The following is a 16,066-nucleotide window of genomic DNA, read 5'->3' as shown; positions in this document are numbered from 1 at the left end:
GCCTTTGAATTTATCTAAAAGATATGGGTTTACTGTGTCAGCTGATGCGATAAAGCCTTCAGTAGTAGGTGTTTATTACTCTTCCGAGTCTGGACAACATCTCAGTTCAGCATCAGCAGGCCAATTTCACTGCGAGTCTTTCCAAGTGAAGAAGTTTATCTTTCAGCAAGCAAAACCTAAAAAAGTCTAGAGCAGGGGGATCAAAGTGGTGAGAGCATATTAACTCACCCTGCTAGCCTAGCACAAGACATGACAGTGTGCCTGAAAACAATTTATATGTCCCTGAGTGCATGCTGTAGAGAACTTTGATGAGCTGTGGATATCGGAAGAGGAAGTCTCAACACACTCTCACCTGCCTCCTTAAAGATAACCTCACTGTGAGAGTGCAACACAACTACTGCAAAATGAGGGATGGAAAGAGGAGACGGCTACTGCAACAGTGATCTATTAGAACGTCTATTGTTATGTAAGTTTACTTGTACATCTATACTATGTTCAGTAGTAGATCACTGTTGCAATAGCCTATCTATGCTGTTTGGGTAGATTATGGTAGCTTTGATACAAAAAAGGGAGGAGAAAGAAATTAAGAATCTAGGAGTTCCAGTAGAATGGTCCTTACAAAGCTTGTCCTGGACCTGGAAACATAATCCAATTTGTAGTGCTTTGTAAAAGTATGCATAGTGGACCAAGTTGCTACTTTTAGAATATTTCTAGAGTCCACCCATTTCCAGAAAGCCACAGCAGAAGCCATAGCCCTGGGGGAATTGTCCATAGTCCTACATGGAAATGGATTGTTAGTGTCAGAATAGCAAAAAGAAACAGCATGAGACAGCCATGATGAAATTGTCTAGTTTGACACTAGTTGTTCTTTCCCCTTTCCATCGTAGGAGAGCAACAACTGATCAGCTTTCCTTAAGGACTGAGTTTTGTCTACATCCAACCTATGAAGAATTTTTCTAGCTTGTTTTTGGGTACTGGAAAAAAAGACAGGTAGAGTTGGTAGACTGACTCGAGGTAAACTCTGATATGTAAAGTAACACTGAATTTTTCTCATCTGAAGTCTGGATAATCAGAAGAATCATAGACATGGACCCCAGAATCCTGAGAAATTCCCTAGCAGATATCGGATTTTGATTGGAAAAACTCAGGGAGAACTTCTAAAATGTCTCTTTTGTGTGGAGGAAGAAAGGCTCTTCTGACTGCTAAGCATAGTTAATCTGCTTAGCTTAGATTAGGTTTTATCAGTCTGTTGAACGTTGTACTGGCGTGCACAATGTGTTTTATTACTGCTTTTTATATGTAATATCACTTTAAACATGAGCAGGCTCTAGAGCAGCAGCACCAGCTGATGCTGATCACATGACAAGAGTAAGTTGTTTTAAGTGGTGTGTATTTCACAAAACTGTTTTGAATCTGAAGAAGTTGACACATTTGTGCCAACGAAAAGCGCTTCATTCGATATGAATAAATTTGTATTTTATTTACAAGTTCCTTGGCTTACAGTTATTAGTCGGATTTTGTGGATTATCAGTTTGTTTTTTGGTTTGTCTCATGTCTTTTCAGGACCAGTTCTAACAGACTTCTCAAGAGAACTATTCTGTTTGAAGGGATTAGAATAAATTTCTGTACTTTCACTTGAAAACCCAGACTTAGTAGAAGATTCTGAACACTAGTCTGCAAGTATAAGACAATCATACAAATATGGAAAGATACCAATGCCTTGAAGTGTGCAATAAGCAATTACTGGAGCCAGACACTTTGTAAATCCTTTGAAGTCGCAGATAGTCCAAAGGGTAAGGCAGAGAATTGATTCTGTAAACCAGATACATAAACTGTTAAGAAAAATCTAAAATGTTTGCCAGTAAGAATGTGATGGTTGTCATCTGTTGAAGTCTAGCTTTACCATGAAAGCTAGTAAATGGGCAAGAAGTAGTATGGTCTGACGGGATAACATTATGAACTTTGGGACCTTGACAAAAAGATTGGAAAAGGAAAAGTCTAGCACAGGCCTCCAAGTCCCTTCTTTCTTTGGCATCAGAAAAATCCTTGAATAAAATCATTTGCTCATCTAACAGGTGGGCACTGGTTCTGTGATTCCTTGAGATTAATATTTGTTCCAGAACTGGAGGAAATGGAATATTTGGATTACTGGGCAAGATGGAATCTCAAGAAAAGGAGGAAGGACTCACACTGCCAGTTGCACCTCTTTTAAATGCCTTTCAGAACCCGTTTGTCTGAAACAGTCTTGTGCCACTGTAGACTCAGAGAGAGGGAGAGATTGCCTGTGTGTGGTTGGGGAGGGGGGGGGGGATGAGCCTCAAGAGGAAAATATTTATTCTGACTTTTTGACTGTCCTTGATTTTGAGAGGCTCTCCATTTCTTTTTAGCGCCACCTTATCATTTTTAAAACCTGTTTGTTGTCACCTTGTTTCTTGAATTTCTTCTTGAAAAAGGGAGCTGAGGTGGAAATGTATTTGCCTTGGAAAAAAGGTTTGAAGATTTGTGTCATCCTTGGAATCAGCTTTCCCCTGTCATCAAACCTGTTAAGCACCTCAGCTGCAGAAGACCCAAACAGAATTTCCTTGTCACTGGAGAATTTAAAATTTCAGTTTTAATATCTTCAAAAAATTCTGAAAATATAATCATACAAATGTTCTCATGACTAACCCAAATATAGTAGCCCTGGAGACCATTATCAGCAGCACCTTAATAACACTTTAAGGCATGATTAATTACACGAGAAGCAGATACAGGAGAGACATTCAAAGAATTGTTTACCTCAGAAGAAGGAAGATTAACAGTTAGCTTTTTCAGTTCTCAAAAGGAAGAAGTAAACACTTTCAATGCATGAGCCTGGCAGTTTAAAATTCTGAATGTTAAAATGGCAGAAGGATAAACTTTCTTCCCAAATTTGTCAAAAGCTTTCCTATCCTTGTTAGAGGGAATGGGATTAGCATTAGCTATTTGTCTAGCAGAAGTAGTTTTGGATTGGGAAATCCCTGCAGGGTCTGCTTTAGGGTTAGAAAAGTTTTTGAGCCTGATGAAACATGTATAACCATGTAAATGAAACATGTATTTAACCCCAGCACTAAGCCAGTTACTCTCTTCATACAGAACTAATCGTCCTCTCCGATCTACTGAAAAATCCCTCCTCTGCATCTCTAAAGCTACCAAGAACTCAGGGAACGCTCTTTTTCTCATGCAATAGCTAGATCCTGGAATAACCTCACCCCTTCTCTGATCTCTGCCCCCATTAACACACATTTCAAAAATGCTCTCAAATCACATCTTATGAATACATGGCTATGTCCATGCATCACATGAAGCTCACAATCTCAGCACACTTTACACCTTCCTTCCTGCTATCTCTACTGTATATATGCTACAATTAGGTATCTTACTGTCCACTTGAAATTGTATAATATGTCAAGTCTAATCATATGATTTTTTTATTCTTTTATCTTATCTCACTAATCAATGTTAAAGCTTTGTAGGAGACTCTATCTTTGTAAATTTACTCACTTACTGCTGATGTATTGTTTGTTGTTTAGACTGGATTGTAGGAGACTTTTTATGTCTGTAGTTATCTCAGTTATCACTGTTATATGATTTTATATTACCATGTTGCTGTTAATCTAATTGTGGAGCTTTTCTCCCAAGGCCTCCGCTGTAAATGGACCTGTGTCCAGTCAGACTATCCTGGTTAACAAATGTAAAATAAAATAAAAATAAATAAATGTATAGCCTGACAGACTTCCTAGGAGCAGGTCAAGTACAAGTTTTCAGGTAAACATAATCTGAAGCATTTAAACAGGAGGGACACGTGCAAGCTGTGGAATATTCATTTGTAAAACTGAAAACAATAAAGCTGGCAGCAATAAGGAGATAAAACTGTTTTAATGTAAGCGCTTTGTCTGAAGAAGGCTCGGAAAGGTCTGAGCCGAAAGCGCTTACATTAAAACAGTTTTATCTCCTTATTGCTGCCAGCTTTATTGTTTTCAGTTTTACCAAGTTTGTTTGTTTTTGGAAGTATTCTTTTTGTGAATATTCATTTGTAACAAATTTAGTACATTTGCTGGGCATTAAAAATTTCATTCTGATCCCATTGAAAAAACTCTTTCATTTTACATAAAGTTTTAGAAAAAGAAAGGTCTTCTGGAGGGAACTTTGAAGCAATACTTTCCTCAGAATTTTTAGGTTGAGAGGAAAGTCCTGAAGCATAATTTTCCCTCCAGTCCCTGCTTTTCTGACTGAAACTCTGAGAAAGAGAACAGACTCTTCTTTACCTATTTCTTTTTCAGAAAAGAAAAAGAAATTAATTCCCTAGCAAATCCGAATAAATCTTCTCTGTCCATTGAAACAGGTAAAGACATTTTTTCTTTTTTTCTGGAAAATTCCTTGAAAAAGGACAGACTCAAAGCAGGTCAGGCTATCCCGTGACTCAGACTCCCTTTCCCAGTATCCCAGTAGACCTTCAATTGCCCCATTTCCCCGAGACCAACAGCAGTAGTTCTCCCTTTCCCACAGAGGACAACCCTACAACCACAAAGGACATGTTTATCCTCTGGCCTTATGGCTGTGTGTGTTACAACAGAGGAACTGGGGGAAAATGAGTGGTCTGAGGAACCAAATCTGGCCACAGAGTCGCCACCTATTGATGGCTGAGGCAAAAGAGTATTCCTGACATCCAGTGACTCCCTGACAACTTTCTTCTTCTTGCCGGTGGGGGACGGGAGAATTGAGGAGGCTGCTGATACATTTAACTTAAAATATTGTTCCTTACTACTCATGCTCATTGAAGAATGCAAATGCAGGTTAGAGGACTTCTGAAAACACTGGAATGAGATTAACGTTTTTGCAGACCTGGGTAATGCTAATCCCTGTATGGTTTCTGACTCCATGCTGTTAGAACTCACTGACAAGCAAAACAGTAGTGACTTAAAGAGAATTTTGACAGAGAACACTTATTTGTATTTCTATAGTCATTAAGTTACTAAAGAAATATTCTCAAATCTCACAGGACATGCTATGAGATTTACTGTACTTTTTTACAACAAATTCTGCTGTGACCAGTTCTTCTCCTGAAGAAAGGCTATGAAAAGTAAATCTAGATCTGTTATCACAAATGCACATCTGTGATTGGAACTTCTCTGTCCACTTTAGTTTGTGCAAGGGCAAGCAATGCCAGACATTCCACTAACTGCAATTAATGCTAGGCATATGATAATTTTAGATAATTACTTTTGTTGCTTATCTTTTAACATGTTGTAGTTTTTTGATAAATTTCACCAGGATTTTTATAGTTGTGACTTTGTTACTTACAAAATATTTTTTGTGTGCATTTGCACTGTTATGGTAAGGACACGATTTGGTTAATGCTCTAAAGTTTTTAGTTGTAAGCTAAATGCTTACTATCATGGCAAGAATAAAAACAATGTATCTGAAACCACCACTGTCATGTCATCTGTTCTTGACCAAGGTGGCATCCTGCTTTTGTTATGGTAGGTATATAACAAAAAAGCGAGCAAAAAAACGGGGCAGCAGATAAAATCACACTTATTTATTTAGCGTTTTCGGAAAAGCTAGTACCTTTCCTTCTTCAGATATGTTACAAACCAATTAAGCAAGCTTTTATAACATTGAACAAGACTGATTAAATTAATTAAATTGAAGCAATCAAGCACCATTAAATTTAAAAGATTACTATCCATTAAAAAGTTGTTTGTATATGATATGTATGGTGAATACCATAAACTAAACTGGGTTGAAGCTATTTTTTACACATTCACAATGATCAGAAATTATAATATGTCACTATGTGTTAACAACAATAAAGATACTACCTAATTCATGTTTATCAGAAAGGCTGTACATCTGCTTAGAATGTAAACATTCATCTATTTCAAAATACATTTTAAAGACACGGACTCATTTAGTTTTAAATTTGCCATACTACATCAAGTTCTGGTGGACCCTAGGGGTGGCCCTTGGCAACTCAATTTGGAAATGCAAGAATTATGTTGGCAAATTAGAACGGCAGCTTATGCTCCACCAGGACTAAATGAGTCTGTGTCTTTAAAATGTGTTTTGAAATATCTGGCCCTGAAAAGATAATTCGGTTTCAACCCATAAGGGTGGATTTATTTTTGGATTTATGTTTTAGTTGAATTAATGTTTTGATTCTACATAAAAAATAATTATATAAAATAATTGGTAAAGGTTTAGAAATAAATTTCATCTAAAGTTTATTTTTAAATATAGGATTATTGTATTTTTAAATATATGGTCATTGCATTTTTTGGAGGTAGCACTAATGTTTTTGCCCTGCTTCTTGAAAAGTGTAATTAGATATATTTTTCTACCAGTGCTTATAGTACGTCGGTTTAGGTTGTTTATATTTAAATAGTTTGTTAGATGAATGTTTACATTCTAAGCAGATGTACAGCCTTTCTGATAAACATGAATTAGGTAGTATTTTTATTGTTGTTAACACATAGTGACATCTTATTATTTCTGATCATTGTGAATGTGTAAAAAATAGCTTCAACCCGGTTTAGTTTGTGGTATTCACCATACATATCATATACAAACAACTTTTTAATGGATAGTAATCTTTTAAATTTAATGGTGCTTGATTGCTTCAATTTAATTAATTTAATCAGTCTTGTTCAATGTTATAAAAGCTTGCTTAATTGGTTTGTAACATATCTGAAGAAGGAAAGGTACTAGCTTTTCCAAAAGCGCTAAATAAATAAGTGTGATTTTATCTGCTGCCCCGGTTTTTTGCTCGCTTTTTTGTTTTAAAAGTTTTGGAGTTTCTTTCTTTTTTAGTTGATTTTTCGATGGTAGGTATATAAAGCAGATGTACTCTAGAAAGGTAATGTGGTCCTCCAAAATCTTGTTTGGTATGATATGTGGCCCCTGAACCAAAAAAGTTGGATAACCCCTGCTTGTGATTCCAAACTATTAGGCATTTAACTGGGAATCATGCAAATCAAGACTTCTTTGATGTCACTTCACGATGTAGTTAACATCTCCCACCTCTTTAGCAGTAGAATTTTGTAAACTTGCTTTGTCTAGGAAATGAGAGATCCTTTCCTGTATTACTTTCACTGGGAAACTGTTGATTTGTTGTGGTTGAGAGGCAGAAGTAGTAAGAACACCATAAAGAACAAAGCAGTGTAGCTTTTTCAGACTTTAATTTATAATTGGTATGAAAAAATAGTTTTAGGAAAATGTAATTGGAAATAGGCATGCCACTTTGATTTAATTGCTGCTGATTCTGTATCTTAACAATTTCACTTTTTTTTCAGTGGGATATGATTCAGGAGCTGCTTGGACACCCACCAGAAAAACCTGTGGTGCTTCACAGGTAATTCACTTTTTTTCTGGCTGACAAGCTCTTCTTGGCATTTAAAGAATATGCTTTTTCATCATCTTCATTAGTATGTTTTAGCTTTAGAAGATTCTTTATATATATATATATATATATATATATATATATATATATATATATATTTTTTGTGCTGACAGCTTCTCTGCCTTTAAAGTAAATTGATGCAGTGTTGCTAAACGTGATTGTCATAAAGTGAGTTTGATTTTACTGTGTAAATTTGGTTTAGTTTTCTGATTTGAATGGGTTAGTAGTTCTGAGATGCATCTCTTGCATTCTACATCATCAGTTCAGCCATATGATTTATTGCTCTGTTGTATAAAAAAGACCAGTCTGTTCCTTCTCACCTCTGTATTCTTGCAGGAGATTATCCTCAGTGGGTCAGGTATTTAGCATTCAGTCCTAATTTGTGGGTCTTAAATTAGTGGCACATGGAAACCTGTGGAAAGTAAAGTTTTCAACAGAACTGTCAGTGACTTAGGCACTGCAGTCACACACCATCTTAGTAAATGGTTAATAATAAATAGAAATGGCCATGTTGGATGGAATGGTTTGTTTTGGTCCCCATTATAGCCACTTTAGTAGTTAATGTCCCTGCTGTTGAATGTAGATTTCTAACTTTGTTATTGAATATTGAGATCTATCTTTGTCCACATAATGGTAAACTTTTTATCATGCTTATCTGTCTATCTATCTATCTATATTAGTATGCATCAAGGCAAAAAGTATATTGAATAAAAGATGAGATCTGAGAGCATAAGACCTTGCAGATGCAACCCTTTAAAAGAAGCAGGAGAACAGATGTTAATCATGAATGCCAAATGAAGCCTGATGGAGGAATAATTAAGACTGGAGTTAGACTACAGACAGGAAAGTACTAATGAAGTAGATACAGAAAATGTGTCACACCCTTATTTGCCTAGAATGATTCATGCACTCCATTTACTATGGCATAGCTTTTTGTAGTTGAATGGTCAGTGGGATGTAGTGATAATGGAAATTACTCTTCGTAAAAGCGATACTGCGGTGGTGGTGCTGCGGTAGCGTTGTCGCCTCACAGCAAGACGTCCCGTTCGATTCTCAGCTAAAGCGTCTTCTGTGTGGAGACATGCGTGAATGGGTGTACCTTCGTTGAAGGTTGTACGTCTGGGCTGGCAACTCGGTACGTAAAAATCTGTTGCCAATCATTAGCGGATTGGAGTTCCGCTGTGGCGACCCCTAACTGGGAAAAGCCGAAAGATACAACAACAACTCTTTCGTAAAAGCTTGTTCACTTGGATACCACTGGAACTGGAGAAGATAAGTGGTGAGTTTTAAAGAATGATGGTCCAGATGAGGCTTGATAAAAGACAAGACAGTGGAAACCTCTGTAGTGTTGCAGTATTTGAGACTTTTAACATACAAATGGCGAGGAGGGAACCATTTCTGCATGAACCAAAAGGGGGTTATGAGAACCAGTTTGGCTTTGGATATTCTAGTCCTTTGAATGAATCCCATCATCAAAGGAAATAAATGTTCTACTGTTGGGCTATTGCATCTGTGGCTTCTCTTTCCATATGTGGGTTTAGGAAAAAATAGTTGGGAGTTGTTGCACTGATTTGTGAGAAGAAGGGGTGGCACACTGAGGTTCATAGTAATAAAGAAGGTCTTGGCTACTGAATGATCACTGTTCACACTCAGCCAGTTTACTAGTGACCTGGCCTCTCCTGGGATATACATCACCACTAGAAAGCAATGGAACTTGATCACCCAACCAGCACACCATCATGGCTTCCGGGCAGAGGGTGATACCTTTCCCCTTTGCACCAGACTACATCAGTGTTTTCTGACTGATTGCGAAGGTAATTCCTTTGGAAAAGAACACTGAAAGGCCAAAAGGGATAAGAGCACTGTTCTCATCTCCATGACATTGATATGCATTCATGACCTCATGATGTGTTCCAGTTCCCTGGACAGTCTACCTGTTGAAAGGCCCTGTTTTTGGAATCAGTTTCCTTTAAAAATGTATATTGAATCCAACCAGAATGTTGGATGAAAACACCATACTTTAGAAGTTCCGGTAAGATGAAAAAAGTGCCCAAATGCTAAGATGATTGAACTTGAAAGGTCCGTTGCAGGACTCTTTATGTGGAACATGGCATGAAGTATCATGAAGATTGATGATGGCATAAGTCTTAGGACACTGAAGCAAGTGTTCAGAGAAGAGTTTATTGATGATATTTCCTGCAAGATTAGATCATGTTATCATGCTAAAATGCCCAAATGGTTGTATCCAGAAATCACCCCATTAATATGAATATCTAGAGTGAAAACAAGCACAATTTTGCATGATTCAGCATTGAACTGGAGTATCTTTTGTAATTGCAGCAAGGAGCCAGTTGTCCATATAAGGCAGGATCTTGGATTCCTGTCCTGAATCCCTACAGCCTGAGATAGAGTGCAACAACCAACATGCATTTCATAAAAACTCCGGAGGGCTGGAGTCAGGCCAAAGGAAAGAGTCTAGAAGTGGTAGTCATGGTCTCTCTCCCAGAAATGGAAACATCCTTGTCTTCTTGTCTCTCTTTATGTGAAGGTAAGCATCTCTGAGGACAAGACAACACATCCAGTTTCTTTCAGATAGACAAGGAAGCATGAGCTGCACTGTGATCATGTGAAAGGTTTTCATGTGAGAGGATTTGTTTAGTCTGATGAGATCCAGAATAAGCCTATGGTGATTTGTTGTATTGAGTACACAAACACACACTCTCTCTCTCTCTCTCTCTCTAAGCCTTTTTGGTTCAGTGGAATCTCTTAGATTTCTCTTTTGTCAACAAGAATTTGCACCTCCTTCCTTACAGTGATCTTTGATGTGCTGGGGTGCCTAGCGAGGGCACTGACAAAATTTGGTAGGGGAGAAAGGGAATTAAACAGCTTTATGTTATTATCGCCAGTATTTATTTGTCTTTGGAGATTTTACTTGCTTGAACTCAAAAGGGCAACCTCACCTGCTTATCTTATGAGATCCCTTAACAGTAGAGACAGGCAAAGAGTCAGAATTGCTGCAGTCCATGCCCAGTCTGGCTGCAGCCTACTGGACATCACAAGGGGCTCCATCCTTTGGCTGCATGCCCTTGCTAAGAACCAAAACAGGAATATTGTCTGTTTCCTGTACACTTCTTTTGCTGTGTTGCATTCTGGAACCATTTGCAATACTGCCTTCTCTGCATCCTCAAAAATATATACTGTTGAAGGTGAAAGCTCACCACCACAAAAGTAGTGATTTATCCTTGCTGCTTCATATTTTTTAAGGTACACTGCAGCTTCAGAGCTAAACAGGATGGAAACCATAAAGGAGAGAGTCTAGAAAGGTTACCTTGGTGGTGTTGCATATGTGCATATAGTGACAATACTATAGCTGTTGCATTAAGAAGTTACAAGAAGGGGTCCATGTTATGTGATTAGCTGGTATTCAATAGCTGGAGTAAAGCCTCAGATGAGTATATACTTACTTCATTCAGCCATTAAAGACAGTATATACATTGAACTATATGCAAATACATTTTCCATCTCACTCTCACATACAGCATTTTTCTTTACATTTCACTCAGGGCACAAATGAGCTATCAATCTCCATTGCTGCAACGTTTTTGGCTCAAATTGTCATTGCTTCAGTCACCAGTGCAGCTGCGTAGTAACTTGTCTTTGGATCCAAAACTATTTGCGTTCAGCATGATGGGTACACACTGATCAATCTGATGTTGTTCTTTTAATTCTTCCTCTCGTATGGGTTCGAATCTAATCCTGAAATCCGACGCAACCACATTTACTAAACTACGGATCCAACTGCCGTGCTACCCCTTCTACCCACAATGCCCTACTCCATCCTTGTTGCCTCAGATCTCATTTGCTGCCTACGCAAGTAGACGTAGGTTCCAGTCTTGAGTGAATTCATCTGGGTTGTTTTCTGTGAGTTATATAGTTTTTTTTTTTTCTCTAGTTTACCTATAAAGCTCTTGTTTCTATCCTTCTCCTCCCTGTAGTTGTCACTGGTCTTTAGGGAGTTTTTCTCCTTGTTCCATATTGTCTTTACAATATTTTTTCTATTACCATTGCTAGTATTCTTTTCTATTTCTTTATTCTTTAACCTTAGAATGTTTTTGCTTGTACCATTGGTAGTCCTTTTCTTGTATTTTCCCCTTTGCCTATTTAAAAAAAAGCTTACTGTTATTTTCTTCCCTTTTCAGTGTTTGCCCTCTGTTACTGCTATTATGTCGGACAAACCTACAGGGTTTAAAAAAATGCACTTCTTGTGAGCATAAGATCCCAAACTCAAATGCCCACAAGGAGTGTGTTTGTTGCTTTGGGGATGGGCACTTAGAAAAGGCATGTAGAATCTGCGCCACATATAGTCTTGGGGCCCTGGTGGATAGAAGAAACAAATTTATTTTAAGCAGTCTTCTCCCTTCTTTTTCCAGGGCCTCAAACCTCCTTCATATCAAGCAAGTCTGCTCCTCTGGAGTACTGTAAATGTTCTCCTTGAAAGTCCCCTAGGTCTTTGTCTGAGCTGCCAGTCAAGACCAGGAGACTCTCAGATCCGACCTCCCTGCATCCAAAGCCATCTTGTCATTTGGATCCTAAGGCTTCAGCTGTAACTGTAATCACAATTAGTCCACCAACTCCCTCCTTGGATCCTTAGTCATTGGATCCGAAGCCACGTACCTCTTTTAGGAGTACAACGCCTGAGTATATTTTGAGACCAATGTCGCCTACTCAGCATCTCCAAACACCTAAGGAGCATTCCATAGACCACTTCCTCTAGGTCCTTCAGAAGCTTGCCGGAAGCAGATGTGGATAGGATGATGCAAAATTTTCTCAGAGCTCAGATCCACGGGGGGGCGGGGGGGGTGTCTTACAAGCTCCCTCTCCTGTTGGATCCGTGAGTATGTATATCACATCTAAGACTGTTATTTCTCCTCCTCTGAGCCATCCAGTGGTTTCAGCCAGTTTCAGTAGAGGAACTTCCCCTCTCTTCCGACACTTCTCCAGAACATCTAATGGGAGACAATGCCACAGAAGAGAATGTGTAAGAGGAAACGCACAGATTTCCCCCATGGAGTCTGTTACAGAAGACACCAATTTATGATAGAGAGGGATCCCTCAGATCACCACTGGATGACATCTCCTTTGGAGATATTCAGAGATCCTGAAGCAGAAGGATGATTGGTCATCCTAAACTCTCTCATCTGAAGAATCTTTGTTTTTGGAGACTTCTGGTTCTGTCTTGTCCATGTCTTGGTTAACCCCCCCCCCCCACCCTGGTGAATGAACTTATTGATCTGGTTTCCTGATGGGCATGGAAGGAGCCAGATACTGTCAAGCTCATTCCCAAAGACCTTGACAAGTTTTTGGCAACACCTGCAGGTAGTCCCCACTGGAGCAGAGGAGTCCCAGTTGATGCTATAGTGGTGGTGGCAGCCACTAAGAAAGAGATAGCAGAACAGAGCTCATCTGTCCATCCACCTAACAGGGAGTCCAGAACATTAAACAGATTTGGAAAGCAAGTGTGCTACTTTCTATCTGAGGTCGCTTAATTACTTGGTGCACTTTACTAGGCTTCCGAGAGATTTGACTAAACAGCTATCAAATACTCTCTAAATCCATGTCTGCTGAGGATTTCAAAAGGACTTCCTCTCAACTGGCCACTGTTTTATCTATTTCAAAATCTTTGATGAGGTTAATCTCTCACACAGCTGAAGGTACCTCATGAGCAGCCAGTTCAGGTATTGCCATAAGGAGACATGTCTGGATGCGGCAATGCATCTTTGCTGAGACTTTTAAGACATCCTCTCTGATAAACAAAACTACTACTTACAATATCAACAACTTAATCACAACAACCCACAGAAATTCTGGGCCAGCATCAAGCAATTACTCCACCCAAGTCAATCTCCTACACCAAACCCTCAAAATACAGACCTGAATAATCCAATCCATACAGATAATACCTTCAATACCTTTTTTACAGATACTATCCAATTACTAGCCAGCCAACTATTACCTAATACCTTCACAATACCCTCATGCTCCTCAACCCCACCACCCCTTTTCATTTCAAACCTGTTACAACCTCATTTATTCAAACCCTTTTGAATAAACTGAAACCATGCTCTCCTTCTGCAGACCTACTGCCTTCTGAATATCTACAGATATCATCCAAGGCCATAGCCTATCCTATTTCCATATTGATCAATAGATCAATTACTGAAGGTTACATCCCCACCTTATGGAAAGTCTCCCATATAATCCCCTTACATAAAGGAGGATATTCCACAGAAATATCAAACTATCACCCCATTGCCCTACTTTCTCCCCTAGCTAAAATTATGGAGAAGTGTATCCATAAGCAACTACTCCACCATCTAATTGAAAATAACTTACTTTCCAACTGTCAACATGGTTTCAGACCCTCGCACAGCACTACCACTGCCCTCTTGTCTTTCACTGACTATATTAACAGGCACCGAAACCTGAATAACCTTTCTTCTGCTCTATTCATCGACCTGTCCAAAGCATTCGACATGGTAAACCACCAAATTCTCGTAAACATCCTGAAATCTCTGTCATTAGACCCACTTTCCATAAAATGGTTCCAATCCTATCTTGACAACCGACAGCAAGCAGTACTTTGGCAAAATACTTTATCCACCCTTCTACCTGTTACCTTAGGAGTTCCTCAGGGGTCCATACTTAGACCTTTTCTCTATATTTATTAATGACCTTCTTCTAGCTATCCCACAAGCCACCTGCATACAATATGCTCATGACTCAACACTATTATGTTCAGCTACATCATCCCATGACCTTCACGCTCTCACCCAAAAAGTATTCAACATAGCTGAACAATGGTTCACTCAGCATTGCCTTCTCTTGAACCCTAAAAAAAACAAACTTCTCCTCTTCACTCCTACTCATAAGTCCTCTCCTCTTCAATTCTCAGTAACATCTAGCAATGATACTATTATATCTCCTGACTCTACTACCAATGATACTATTATATCTCCTGACTCTACCACCAAACTACTCGGTGTCACCATCGACAATAATCTGAGCTTTGACATCCACATCAATAATACCATAAAGACTTAATAAAAAAATTGGTACCCTCTATAGGATAAAACCCTTCCTTCCCCCCACTGCTAAAACTACTATTGCTCACACACATTTGATCTCTACACTCCTTTATGCCTCTCCCATTTTTACTAATCTCTCCAAGAATAACCTCAACAAATTGGAAATGGCCTATAATATTGCACGATTTGCTACAGGCAACACATTCCAAACCCATCATTGCATAAACTTAAAACAGCTAGGATGGTTAGAACTAGAACACCTGATTAAATTTCACCAACTCACCCTTGCCTACAACATTCATTATAAACCTTCTAATACTCCAAGTTTATCTACCCTAATCACCCCTATACAAATCTGAAGTCCTTACGCTCATCTCGCAAACTACTAGTCCACACCACTAAACGTAACAACAGAGCTGGGGATTCCCTCTTCTCTAATTCTGTAGGTAAACCCTGGAATCTTCTCCCTTATGACCTCTCCTCACTCACCTCATTATCTCTCTCTAAAAATAGACTTAAACTTCTCCTCAAACCTCACTGGCTATGCCCCTGTTCAAAACCAGACTAGTCATCTACCTCTACTAATTTGACTAACCTATCCAGTGCTTACTATCCTCTGCTACTTTTTCCATCTTATCATATTTTTCTTATCTACCCTTTTTCATTTTTTACATCCTCTTTATACATTTTCTTCTTAAGTAACTCCTTTGCTACATTACTACTCCTCTAACTTCCTTTGTTTACTTCTGACTTAACCTGCATTATGTCTCCATACCTGAAATTTTCACTGTTTTATGACTTTTGTCCTCAATACTATATCCTGTTAACGAAAGTTGCTATTTTTATTAGTATATTTGATATTTTTTTTCTGTGTTGTTTGAACTTGTACTATTGTATTTTGACCATGTCTTGGAGCTTATCTCTCCGGGCCTCTACTGAAAAAGGACATGTATCCAGCTGGACTAGCCCGGTCAACAAATGTAAAATAAAATAAAATAATCCTTTGTTAATGCCCCATTTGATGGCACTTCCTTGTTTGGGCCATCAGTAAAGGATATGCTTACTTGCAATGAACAAGAAGAAAAGACCCTGTTTGCCATGTGGATCAAGTTTTATACGCCTAAATGGACCTTCTCTAGGAACCAGAGAGGTGATAAGAAAATGTGGTTCCATAAATCTCAGGGACCTTTCTAGGATTCGCATGGAGACTATTCCTCTAGAGGCAGAAGGGAAATTTAATGTTAGTTGTCACCCTAAAGGCAGAGGAGGCCTGCAGAACCAGGACTTTAGAGACTCTCTTTCAGACAGGCCCTGTCAGCGCTCCTGAAGTGCTGCCTGACTGTCCAACTCTGGAGGCAGTCGAGGGTTGGTTTGCTTTGCACCTAGATGCCTGAACAAACATCTCAAGAGATTTATGGTTGCAAAGAATAATATCCGGCAGTTATTACCTACCACTTTCATTTCCTCATTGACAAAGGAAGAAACTTCCCGACATTCCACCCAGTCAGAGGAAGGTCGTAGCACAAGAAATACAAAAGCTACTAGAAAAAAGTCATCCAGA

The 16,066-nt window shown here is 38.8% G+C and overlaps 1 protein-coding gene across 1 annotated transcript in view; it reads left to right on the top strand.

The window, feature by feature from the left end:
- Positions 1-16,066, top strand: part of PHAF1 (phagosome assembly factor 1) — a 1,784,739-nt gene that overhangs the window by 1,567,050 nt on the left and 201,623 nt on the right. Inside the window, exon 14 of the mRNA XM_044081838.1 lies at positions 7,314-7,372. Coding sequence (XP_043937773.1) covers positions 7,314-7,372 — 59 coding nt within the window. The remainder of the gene's footprint in view (positions 1-7,313; positions 7,373-16,066) is intronic.

This window comes from Protopterus annectens, chromosome 8.part1 (genome assembly GCF_019279795.1).
Source record: "Protopterus annectens isolate FY-2018-M chromosome 8.part1, PAN1.0, whole genome shotgun sequence".
Taxonomy (NCBI): Eukaryota; Metazoa; Chordata; order Ceratodontiformes; family Protopteridae; genus Protopterus; species Protopterus annectens.
Note: the sequence above shows the minus strand (reverse complement) of the source record. Positions and strands in the feature narration are given on the sequence as shown.